The sequence below is a fragment of the Danio rerio genome, chromosome 9 (genome assembly GCF_049306965.1).
Source record: "Danio rerio strain Tuebingen ecotype United States chromosome 9, GRCz12tu, whole genome shotgun sequence".
NCBI classification, from domain to species: Eukaryota; Metazoa; Chordata; class Actinopteri; order Cypriniformes; family Danionidae; genus Danio; species Danio rerio.
In genome coordinates, this window is record NC_133184.1 from 11,425,047 (window position 1) to 11,438,852 (window position 13,806).

The 13,806-nt window shown below is 36.7% G+C and overlaps 1 protein-coding gene across 2 annotated transcripts in view; it reads left to right on the forward strand.

Annotated features, from left to right (window-relative positions):
* wnt6b (wingless-type MMTV integration site family, member 6b) overlaps positions 1–13,806 on the forward strand; it is a 55,903-nt gene that overhangs the window by 8,743 nt on the left and 33,354 nt on the right. For both annotated transcript variants that reach the window (XR_012385182.1, XM_003199189.7), the window contains exon 2: positions 2,540–2,760. Coding sequence is in view for 1 of the 2 variants with exons in the window: in XM_003199189.7 (XP_003199237.2) it covers positions 2,540–2,760 (221 nt within the window). In the remaining variant the exon portion in view is untranslated. The remainder of the gene's footprint in view (positions 1–2,539; positions 2,761–13,806) is intronic.

Consider the following 13,806-nt stretch of genomic DNA (forward strand, 5'->3'; position numbering starts at 1 on the left):
AATTGTAATACTACGAAACTATGACCCACTTGCCCATGATCATGTGGACATAACACAAGATCTAAATCAAGTAATTTCAGCATGTCATAGTCATATATATGTATATAAAACATATTTTACCAACAATAAAATTGTAGCTAGTGAAAATTGCGTGTGGCTAGTAATGTTGGAAAACTACTAGCCACAGTGGCTGGTGATCAAAAAAGTTAATGTCAATGTATGTATGTATGTATGTATAATTAGGTAATTAGGCAAGTCATTGTATAACGATGGTTTATTCTGTAGACTATTGGAAAAAAAATGTATAAAGGAGCTAATAGTTTTTTCCTTAAAATGGTGTTTAAAAAAAATTTAACTGCTTTTATTCTAGGCAAAATAAAAAAAAGATTTTTTTCCAGAAGTTGAAAAATTATCAGACATACTGTTTGCTAAGTTAAACATAATTTGGCAAATATTTAAAAAAGAGAAAAAAATCTAATAATTCTGGCTTCAACTGTATATTACCCATATTCACTGAGAAATGGATCAAAATATTAGGTCCCACTTTATATGAAGTGTCCTTAACTACTATGTACTTACATAAAAAAATAAATACAATGTACTTACTGTGTTAAATGTATTTGAGAACACTTGTAATGCTTTTGAGTTGGGATAGAGGTTGGGTTATGAACAGGTTTGGTGGCATGGGTAGGTTTAAGGGTGGGTTAAGGTGTAAGGGATGGTCAACAGTGTATTTACAAATGTAACTACAAAAGTTAATTACAGATGTAATTACATACATGTATTTAATCAAGCATAAGTACACAGTAAATACATGTATTTACACAATAAGTACATTGTAACAAACTATTAATTCCTGTTTAAGTACATATTAGTTAAGACCACTTAATATAAAGTGGGACCAAATATTAATTTTCAAAATGTGGTGTACTCATATATGCTAAGCATTGATTTAAAAATTATTTTAAAAAACTACAAAATGTAGTGCTGATAGGGTTTAAACATGGTTCGCTGTGTTCATAAACATCACATATTTCTTCTCAGCAGCATTACTAGAGAGTTATGGTTTACTGTCTCTTTTGTGCTTCTTTTGCAGTGTAAAAATGCCTTTTTGAAATATATAAAATATTGTAAAAATCAATATATACATGTGTATGCCCATCATCCATCAAAATCTATCATCTCCTGCTAATTTGTGCTATAAGCAAGGTCCAAAATGAACACTGTCCAGGCGCCGAACGCAAGTAAAAATTGACATTGGCGAGTAGGTGCCAGTTGGCCTGCAACTTTATTAGGAACTGCAACATAATACAAGGTTTAACTCAAACTGTAAAAACAATAGTCTGACCTTCAATGATGTGAGAGACATGAGCGATTCAAAAGAACTGTCTACTAGATTTACCACTGTGGAAAACTGACCATGAGATGTTTATTGTTTGTAAGTTTTTTTATGTGGCCACACAGAGTGAAATATTCCTCATCATTTCTTGCCACCAAAACAAAAATGAGCTTTTATATATGGTTATTTTTTACAAAAAGAATCCAAATTAAATAAAATAAATGTACTTAATTTGGCTGCATAATATATCATTTTCTAATGTGCAATGAAATGAATCCTCTGTGGCCTTTTGCAAATGAGCGAAACACGCTTGCGCTGCTCCATTGCTCAGACTTCTGTTGAGTGGTCATATGTAAATGAAATATTAGGCCTATCAAGATGGGATGCATCACTTGTAAAGCCTGTTATCTCCCCTCTCATATTTCTTATCAGACCGCCATGGAAGGCGACTGGCAAGAGCGTTGGTTTGACTTTTTAAAACAAACTCGCACGGCAGATGAATGTTATTAGTCTGAAAGATTAGCCCTGACAGGGGTGAATGAAAAGCAATGAGGTATTCGCACAGAGCTCTGCTCCCCCAGACGGCAACGTAATGATAAAAACTGACTTCAGCTGCACGGATCACAGACGCTGAACTCCACTCAATACGGCGAGAGTTATTAAAAAGAGAGAACCGGAGGATTGTGCCGTTCTCACATTACGTCATAGCGGCGGTCACGGGAAGCTCTAGCAGGCGCTCCACGCTTTGGACCTGAGGCCTCTTCTCCCATTAGCAGTTGAAATAAACAATTGATTCCAGTGTAAACACACGTCTGTCATCACTTTTGATAAAACCCCAGCAATTAAGATGTGGCTTTTTTGCTTTCAGTGTTATCTGTTTGTGTTCAAAGGGGTAATACCATTACCGCTGACATTATAGTGTGTCTGACTCTAGTAGTTGTCTTTTTTCTGTATATTTTCTTTGTCATCCGCGAGGAACAATGAGCATGCCTAAAAACCAAGAAAAGCTCTAAATAAATGAGGATCCGCTCAGACCTTGAGGTGAACCTTGCGGTAAAGCAAGAGAATGTTAAATTTATAATGCTTTACATCATTTAAAGTGGTTTGTGTGCCGTGCAGTTTGAGAAGATAACCACACTTTATCTTGTGAAAGCTTGTGTAGTTAAGATGAGTCATTTGATGAAGCTTTGTTCGTTTCAGGGCAGTGGGGAGTCCCTTGGTCATGGACCCGAATAGCATTTGCAGGAAGACCAAACGTCTGGCGGGCAAGCAGGCCGAACTCTGCCAGACCCAGCCGGAGATTGTTAACGAAGTCGCCAAGGGTGCCAAGCTGGGCGTAAGGGAATGTCAGTACCAGTTTCGCTTTCGACGCTGGAACTGTACCAGCCAGAACAAGTACTTTGGCAAAATTCTTCAACAAGGTCAGTGAAAAAGCATATTGTCGCATACTGTTGAAACATACATGTCAAGCGCTCCAGTGTGTATATGTGTTTGCACTGGAGAGCATCAATAGTTTGTTTACAAAGTGTTTTTGTAGTGATGAGCTACCAACCATTCACAGACATATCAGTTGATGTCTTGAATTCAAAGGCAAACCAAACTTTGCATTGATGGTCCAAAATATTGTAGAAGCTAGCTTTTTTGCTATACCCTGACATCATGCATCTTACCTTTTGTTCTTGGTTTAATGCAGTGTATTTATATAGTGCATTTATTGTGGATGGCTATACATCCAAAGTGCTTCACTATCATGAGGGGGGTCTCTCCACACCACCACCAGTGTGCAGCATCTACTTGGATGATGCGACGGCTGGCACTGATGATGCGCTCACCACACACCAGCTATTGATGGAGTGGAGAAACAGTGATAGAGACAGATTCGTGGATGGGGATGATTTGGGGGGCCATGATGAGTAAGGGCTGATGGAGGGAATTTGGTCTGGGCACTGAGGCTATACCCCTACTCAATATGGAGAAGTGCTATGGGATTTTTAATGACCACAGAGAGTCAGGACCTTGGTTTAAAGTCTCATCCGAAAGACGGCGCCCACTGACAGTATAGTGTCCCCTTCACTATACTGGGGCATGAGGACTCACACAAACCGCAGGTTGAGCTCCCCCTGCTGGCCTCATTAACACCACTTCCAACAGCAACCTAGTTTTCCCATGTGGTCTCCCATCCAGGTATTAACCAGGGTCAGCACCGCTTAGCTTCAGTGAGTAATCGGTCTGTAAATAGCCAGTACAAATAAGTAAATAAATAAAACTATAGACATGATGTACATGAAAGATTCATTGTGCACAATTTCAGGGACACACTCTTTAAGATGAATACAGTATGTGTGGTGAAAAAAATATTACAATTACGTCCTAAAAAGTATTTTAGATCACCAAAGCAATTATAGTTTATTGTAATTAAATGTATTACATTTAGACTTTCATTTGGACTCTATTAGTATTGAATATGAATAATGTAGCAACATGTTACAAATTGCTTACCAAGTGTGTATTTTTAATAGGGTACCCGATGCAAAGAGTAGGCAAACAACTGTTAGATGCAGAGTGGAATATCCTGCCTATTCTGTGGTCTTTTAAAAAGTTATAAAGTTAAAACTAGATTTGTTTTTTGCAGAGCAACATTTAACAGCATTTTCCTAGATCTCCTAGTTCCCACATTGAATCAGTCCCAGAGTGAATGTGTGTGTGTAAATGACATAGGCATATCTAATACTCTGTAACGAGGAGACTGACACGGAGGGATCCATTATGCAGTATTTATTACTCACACTCTCACTCAAACAATCAATATGCACAAAGGTGCAAACACACATCAACATTAGTAAGGGTTTCAAGGCTGGCGGCTGACAGACACGGAGTGATTTACCAGGCATGGGTCAGAGGCAGGCGGCGTGATTCAGAGTCCGTGTATCAGGCTTGGGTCGAGGGCAGGCAGCGAGTATCAGAGTCCGTGTATCAGGCTTGGGTCGTGGGCAGGCAGAAGGCAAAGCAGAGTCAGAAACGGGCTGGAATAATTCACAGGAGATCAGGCAGGATATAACGCTCAGTAATGCTGGCCGGGGCTGAACAAGACTTCACACTGACTGAGTGTTTGAGTGCGGCTTATAAAGGGTACGTGGGTCGTTAACTGGAATGTAAATTAGGTGTGCACGATCAGTGTAAGTGGATGATGTAATGCTAGAAGTCCGGAGATGGCGGCCTCTGCTGGCCAGCGAGGGGAATGCCTGTGACCGAGTCGGTGACATACTCATAGTATTGCAAGTTAGCTACATCCTCACATATATTTTTGGCCATATTTGTGAGTTGGTTGTTCAGTATCGGCTCCCTGTACATGTCAGTGTACTCGAGATCACACTGATGGATGAAGACTGCATCAACTGACCCTGAATTGCTATGGCTACTATTAATGTTTAGGGAAGCACATTTACTTCAAACTGTGACCAAAACAGAGTCCCTTTAAGACAAGTCATTTCACTTTCATGCGATCTTTGAAATGCTGCATTCTTTTTGAATAGGGAAACATCAAAATCTCCCAAATTATTTGCTAAGCTTAAGATTACATTACATATTTTGAATCACCAAAAAAATTAAACAACAACTGTCTCATAAGTTTTGTTTCTAAACATTCGAATCAAACAAAATTTTCAGGTTTCCCAAGCTGATGCGCATACGCACTCGAAAAGAACGAGATCACGACACCAACCTCATTTATGACCGTGTTTATACATTTTTATTCTCTGAATAATGCTTTGTTAGGTCGCGCTGCTCTTCAGAAGTACTTCACAACTTGGTCTTGATGTCCAATCTCCTCCAGCAACTCTTTGGGCTCTATTTTGATGGTCCATGCGCAAAAGCATTAAGCGCAGGGGGGCAAACGCTTTCAGGACGTGTCAGAATCCACTTTTGCTAATTTAAGGATGGAAAAATACGCTTTGCGTCGTGGCGCATGGTCTAGAAGGGTGGAGTTTATTTTCTTAATGAGTTATAGGTGTGTTTTGAGAATAAACCAATCAGAGTCTCATCTCCCATTCCCTTTAAGAGCCAGTTGTGTCACGCCATGGCACATTTGCTATTTACATGATGTAAAGTAAGTGTAAGTGAAAAAACTGAGCATTTCACTAGCAAGAAAACAGTTAAACAGAGCATCTGCAACGCGAGAATGAGAGATAAGGCATCTCATAATCTAGTAAAGTATATATAATAAATAATACTGCTAATAATAATGACATTATAAAAAAGCTAATTGAATAAACTGAAAAAGCCTCCCGAGATAAAGAAGGCATGAAGGCAGTGGTTTTTCATATTTATGTAGGCTAGAACATAATATGTTTTATAATATTTTAATCCTTTATATTTATATCCTATATATCCTATATATATCCTAAATATTTTAATTAAATTTCATATATAAAGATATTTGCGTATTGCTCTACATCTTGTGTGTATTAAGCAGTGTGTAAGCGAGGCGCACTCTGCCTGGAAAAAAAGACAGGCTTTGTTCTGGTCTAAAGAACAGACTATTATAGTTTCTCAAAATAGCAACGCGCCAAAACACGCCTGCTTTTTTAGACCAGAAAGCCTATTGGGCGCACATATGAGCGCAAATACATTTGCTATTTAAACAGCGTGGCGCAAAATGTCAAAACGACTTTTGCACCGAGCTGAAACTAGCAAACTACGATTGTCTTTGCGCCACATTGCGCCGGGTGTATGATAGGGCCCATAGTTTACAAGTTTGATGGGCGTTTGAGTAGTTTCCGTCATGTGATGTGGGTTTGACAGGACGAACTGTACCTCGCGTTGTTTCATACAGATTACAAAACCAAAATCTTTTGTTTTCAAGTAGTTCATTTAAAAGTAGAGATTTCAAGTTTTACATCGATATATTTCAAATGTCTGTGAAGCGAGTATTCGCTGATATTTTAGTGTGTTTGTTGACCACAAAAACTGCTGTAAAAGCACACGTCTGGTTCAAGCTTCTCCCCTAGAGTAACATTGATGATTGGCTCCTGTACTAGTAGGCAGGGCTTCATTTGCCATGTTGATCATTACACTTTTCCCCAATCAAAACTATACGAGTGACATGTCTTCTGTATTCTATAGTCTTTGTCAAAACTGACTCAGCCAACCTGCGCATTAAATAATTTAATTACACACATTCCAGGCAAATATACGCAAAAATTTTAACAGACCATAAAATAAATTAAATGTAACTAAAACCTGATGCATTGTGAAGAGAAAAGAAACAAAGTGATTGACTGCTGCTTTACCTCGTGAAAAGTATGCAATGAAGGATACAAAAATATCCTGTGAAAAAATAAAGCATCCTCACTAGCTCCAGAAGCACCATCTGTGATTTTATTCTGGAACCGGACCTGCCACTCTCCCACCAAAATTAATCAATCTTTGTCTTGATTATGGGTCAGCGACATCCATCAAAGGGCATGAACTCTGGCCCTGAGACCTAGAAACCTCTGCCATCATTTCAGCATGTTTCATCCAAGTTCAAGAGAGAACAAGGACAGCTGTTGTGTCCAGTTTACCTTCGTGCTTAAATTGCTTTCTAAAAAGGATCCCCAAATTGCATAATCATTGATCTGCCACATTTTTCAGCCCTTTGAAGAGTAATAAACTTGAGCAGCCTCAACAATTATTAGTCCGTCCTCTCAGAGTTCAACCCCTCCCTTCTCACGTTTGCTAAAATTGTTCACTAGGGGCCATTATTTTACCCCACAACAGTGCCGATAAATTGCAAATATTTTCTTTTAAAGATCTGACAAACAACACAAAGAGAATGGACCCTTTTCAGTGAGTTGGGTAAACTTAGAGCACAGTCAATGGGACAATACATTTTTTTTTTGTTTGTTTTATATATGATCCTGTTTGCTGAAATAATAAAAGAAAAACTCCACCATGGTGTTCTCAACCTTTTTCACTTCAAGGCCCAGTTCTTTCGCCAATCAATTTTTTAAAGGCCCACTTTTCTGATTTTTCTCTAAAATGTTTGTTTAAAATGCTCATTTAAACCTTTATGCATTAATTTATTCAATTTTCAATTAATTCATTTAACTTTATTTATCTTTATTAATCTGTGGCGTCTGATATTGCACAGATAATATTGACATCTAACTTATTATTTGCATAGGTCATCTTATCATATAACAGTCTTTTCATGAGCTAGTAACTGGATACATGATCACTAATCAAATCTGGCATTATTTGTAACTTTAGGTGGTTTCTAAAACTAAATCTGTCAGTGTTGTTTTCATTCTCTCGTATCCAGGGGTCCGTTCTTCGTACGTGGATTACTCTGTTAGCTGGATTTGGATATTGACGATTTGACACCATCCAGGATCGTTTTGTTCTTCAAAGCTGATCCGAGAGTTGTGGTCATAGCAACAGTTCTGCTAGCTTAAACCTGATCGGGATCAGGTTCAAATTTATAAACAGGATTAGATCGGCTCAGTTCAAGCAAATATAATACAGAATGTATGTACCGAATTCTGATATTTTCTTACAGTAGTAGTTATATACACCTGGGAAAAGAGTAAATATGTTTTAACTATATATATATAAAGTTATAGTTATTAATAAAATAAATAAAGTTATATATATTAATAAAACTTATGCAATCTGCACTCTCGAAATGAAAGTACAAAGACTGCCACCTGGTGCTGCAAAGAGAAAACTTATTGATATGAACTTTTTAGATCGCTTTAGTACAAATTGTGTATAATAGAAATGCAGAATATGTGACTTTTTAAAAGCAATAATACATTTATGCAGTCATAAACATGTTTTGATAGTTAATATGACAGTGATTTGATGCTTCACAAAAGTTGCAGACGCCTTTACCAATATGAAAATGCTTTTGTAAACAACCAGTTATTCTTTACACCGATTAAAAACGGCTACTATTATAAAGAAAATCTTTTCTAAATGTAGAACTAAATACATTGATTTGCATTGAAATACATGATGAATACTCTTGACACATGAAAGTGTAAAGCCTGCAGCTCACAACAAATGTGGAAGGTTATTGCGTGTCATATTTAACAAGCATATTTTACTGCTAATTTTCTGTCATTTTGCTCACATGGATAATTAAATATTAATCAGATGATGTCATTACGCAGCTGTGCCGTCAGCCAATCGTTGCATTGCTGATCATGATTTCTAGGATCGATAGATCTGTCCATCACAACACACGCAGCGATCTCAGATCAGTTTATCCAGACATTCTAATCTGATTCACGAACTTGTTTGAAGAACCAAATTAGCGAGAGATCAGTTATCAAGATTAAAAGATCCAGGATCTGCCAAATCATCTTAGATCATTTAAGCGAGGTACGAAGAACGGACCCCAGACCTTTACGTTTTGCGGCTGTAGCTCCCTGTCATTGGAACTGAGTGATTGACAACAGATATTAACCAATCCTATTCAAATTCTGTTATAGCGCAGTGGACCAATAAGAAGAGCTTGAAGGCGGGGCAAGCATGGCAGGCTTTGTTTACTGCAAGTTGATGTGTTAACTGTTTTAAACCATTTCTGAGCATGAAAATAATATTATATAAATAATATATATATATATATATATATATATATATATATATATATATATATATATATATATATATATATATATATATATATATAGTAGATCATATTCAGTCAGTCCAGAAAAAGCAGAAGCTGGTCTTTTGCAATCTCCCTGTTGACCTGTGGTTCTCTTTGAATCTGTGTATGCTTAAAAAAATAATAATAACAAAAAAAAAAAAAAAAAAAAAAATATATATATATATATATATATATATATATATATATATATATATATATATATATATATATATATTTTTTTTTTTTTTTTTTTTAAGCATACACAGATTCAAAGAGAACCACAGGTCAACAGGGAGATTGCAAAAGACCAGCTTCTGCTTTTTCTGGACTGACTGAATGTGATCTACTATTAATTATCTACTATTAAAAAAAAAATACAGACATTTGTAAAACACAGTAAAACACCCTAAATCTGTTGAAACTTGTCGATCTGATGGCAGTTGAGTTTGCAGCTGGATATTATAGGAAGATCACTGATAGGAACAGTGAACAACTCCGCCAATGTGCGTCTGATGCTCATATGCAAGTTTATTTTACGGTCTATGGCAGAACCACCATTGAGCCTTGCTATATCCACACGTATGGGTGTGCGTCCATTAGAAAATACTCACAGGACATTCATTTGGACAACTATGCGTATATAGTAAAGAGTTCACACAAAAATACACATAGAGAGACTTTCACTTTCACTTCACGCATATTTGTGAATAAACAGACTTACGTCTACTAGTTGCAGACGTGATCATGAGGCTGTTTTTGCACAGACTTTCAAGTAATCAATCAGGGAACATTTCCCTAAATGATCAGGGAATCCTTTAATATAGCATATTAATAATGAAATCAAAAAATTATATTAAAATATTGAGAGCTAATTTTAATCTCGCAGCCCACCTCCAGGATCGCTGAGACCCTCCGGTTAGAATCCCTACATCACCTGACAAAAATTTTGTTGTCAATCCCAGTAGGAAGAACAACAAATAATAACTTGACTTCTAGTTGATCATTTGGAAAAGTGGTAGATGGTAGATTTTTCAGATGAGTCATCTGTTGAACTGCATCCCAGTCATCACAAATACTGCAGAAGACCTACTGGAACCAAATATTCTCATAGAAATCAGACAAGATTGGTGAAGAAAAAATGATGGTTTGGGGTTACATTCAGCATGGAGGCGAGCGAGAGATCTGCAGAGGTGATGGCAACATCAACAGCATGAGGTATCAAATCATTTGTGCGGCCCATTACATTACAGTGGAAAATTCTTTAACAGGATAGCACTCATCCTTATACTTCAGCCTCTACATCAAAGTTCCTGAAAGCAAAGAAGGTCAAGGTGCTTCAGGATTGGCCTGGCCATTATTGAGCATGTCAGGGATAAGATGAATGGGGAGGCTTTGAATATGAATCCAATGAATCTATACAAATTCTGGGAATCCTTTGTCATTTTACATGACTTTATAAATAAGTTATTAGAGTCATCGCAGAGATGCATGGATGTATATTCTACACTGTACATTATTTCTGTTAAGTGACAAGACTTTTGTCTAAGCAAAGTCAGACCTTACTGTCATAAATAAATAATTAAAAAGCAAGACATGACTTTATTTTGGTAATTTATTATTAGCCCATGATAATTATGTTGCCTTTAATATTAGCCTATATCATACTTAATGATCAACTAGAAGTCAAGTTATTATTTAGAGTTCCTTAAACTTGGACAGGCGACAAGTCTTTTGTCAGGTAGTGTATAAATATTCATACTTTTTAAAATAAATCAAAATATTAAAAACTTTCTGTTTGACTTTTAAATGCATCATAACAGTCTTGTGGAGAGGGTCCATACAGTGGAAATAATCTCCAAAATGAATTTGAGACTGATAGCAATCTGATTAAAACATAATAGGCCTAGGGTCAGTTCTTCGTACGTGGATTACTCAGTTAGCTGGATTTGGATGTTGACGATTTGACACGATCCAGGATCGTTTCGTTCTTCAAAGCTGATCCGAGAGTTGTTGTCATGGCAACAGTTCTGCTAGGTCAAACCTGATCGGAAGCAGGTTCAATTACTATAAACAGGATTAGATCGGCTCAGTTCAAGCAAAGATAATACAGAAAGTATGTTCCGAATTCTGATATTTTCTTACAGTAGTAGTTATATACACTTGGGAAAATGGTACATATTTTTTTACTATATATATATAAAGTTATAGTAATTAATAAAATAAATAAAGTTATACATATTAATAAAACTTATGCACCCTCGAAATGAAAGTACAAAGACTGCCATCTGGTGCAAAGAGAAAACTTATTGATATGAACTTTTTAGATCGCTTTAGTACAAATTGTGTATAATAGAAATGCACAATATGTGACTTTTTTTTAAAGCAATAATACATTTATGCAGTCATAAACATATTTTGATAGTTAATATGCCAGTGATTTGATGCTTCACAAAAGTTGCAGACACCTTTACCAATGTGAAAATGCTTTTGTAAACAACCAGTTATTCTTTACACCGATTAAAAAACGGCTACTATAATAAAGAAAATCTTTTCTAAATGTAGAACTAAATACATTGATTTGCATTGAAATACATGATGAATACTCTTGTCTTGGCAAATGAAAGAGTAAAGCCTGCAGCTCACAACAAATGTGTAAAGTTCTTGCGTGTCATATTTAACAAACCGTTTACTGCTAATTTGATGTAATTTTGCTCACATGGATAATTGAATATTAATCAGATGATGTCATTACGCTGCTGTGCCGTCAGCCAATCGTTGCATTGCTGATCATGATTTCGAGGATCGATAGATCTGTCCTTCATAACACACGCAGCGATCTCAGATCAGTTCATCCAGACATTCTAATCTAATCCGCGAACTTGTTTGAAGAACCAAATTAGCGAGAGATAAATTATCAAGATTAAAAGATCTGCCAAATAATCTTAGATCATTTAAGCGAGGTACGAAGAACGGACCCCTAGTCTCATGCCATCTTTTGCACGTTGCCCACATTTCTGTTTTAAATCAGGTTGTCACCATTAGAGGGCACAATTTTGGCTCAACATTCTCTATCCTGAGCCAGCAGGGTGTGAGGTTAAGATGGTCAGTAATTTTTTTGCCTAATTTCACTTGAGATTTCTCTTTAGACATGCCCATATCGCAGAGATGTAGAGAGATGCAGGCTTGTCATATCCAGGTCTGGAGCTGAGAGTTCACGATTTGGCCTCCAGTGTGGACGTGTTCACACACGGATTGCAACATGATTCCTCTGTCTGCATCAGCCCATCTTAGACTGAGCGCTGGAGACCGCCTCACAAAATGGAAATTAATCATAAATTCCTCTGTGTCTATAGGTGAGGCTTAAGTGCTCTTCTGTTTTCATGCATTTAGTACAATTACCATGAGACTCGGCTGTAATGACCACGTGTCAGGGCTTAGAGTTCTGCAAAGGCAGGTTCACTTCCTTCACTGTGCGATAGGGTTGTACAAAGTGTCTCGCATATTTCTTCCATTGCTAAATAACTGGGGGCTATTTTCTTCCCCTATTCAAACATGTAAACCAGAGCTTGTTTTCTTGGCCCAAGGGAGCGGCCTTCCAATGCCAGAATTTGCTGGAAATGCTGCCGGCTGCTCTTACATGTTGTCTCTGAGGTTGTAATGAAGTCGTTAAAATCGCTCAGAGACAATATGCGGTTCCAATTAGAAACCCCAGAAATGATAAGGACGCCGTGTGTGCGTAATTTGCCCTGTCACCTCAGGAATGCAACTCATTATTTTTGCTGTCAAAACCTCTTGTTTCTGTCTGTGTCAGTGAGTGTTTGGAATGGCACATGGTCTGATGTTCAGAGGTTACTGAATATTCCTCAGGTTTAAGTCTTACAATGACAACAAACTGAGCACTTAAGTTATATAATCCATTTATAAATTATGTAATTTAATGTAACTTAAATTTCTATCCAAATGAGGTATATGTATATGTAAATCATATTTGGATAGAAAGTTTAGATTTATTACACTTCATTATTTATTTATATGCAGTTAAAGGCAAAATCATAAGCCCTTCTGTGAAATTTTAATTATTTTTTAAGTATTTCCAAAGTTGTTTAACAGAGAGAAGATTAAAAAAAACACATTTTAAAACAATAGTTTAAACTAGAACCTAAAATTTGTTGACAAACTTTGATGTTGGCTTGATAAGGCCAACGTGACTACGCTAGGACTAGGAATGGCAGTTAGCAAGAAGCACAGCGGTTGTTAAGTGGTTGCTAGGCAGTTGCTAAAATGTTTATGACATTGCTAGGTGGTTGCTAAGCAGTTGCTAAATGGCAGCGTTCGTGTACATGTTTGATCCAATGCTAATACTTAGTAGGCATTTCTAGCGTGTGTTATTGCACCTAGATAATCATTAATAGCATGTAACTAATTGTTATTAAGCACTTGACATCGTTAGCCCCTTTCACACATACAGACCTTTCTGGAAAATGACTGACAATTTTCCAGAAAGGTCTGTATGTGTGATCAGGCCCTTTTTAAAAATACCGGTAAATTTGCTCTGGCAGTTTTCCGGAAAGAGAAGTTTTAACATTACCGGTCATTTTCTGGAATGCTGCTCTTCATATATATATATATATATATATATATATATATATATATATATATATATATATATATATATATATATATATATATATATATATATATATCCTGGACATCAAAATGTCCAGGATTCGGCTTTTGCTTTCACTTTCTGAAGTCGATGTTAATTGTTTGTGTTTTTGCGTTACCCTTTTATTCAAGTCTACTTTTGCTTAGCTTCACAGCTGACTGGGCG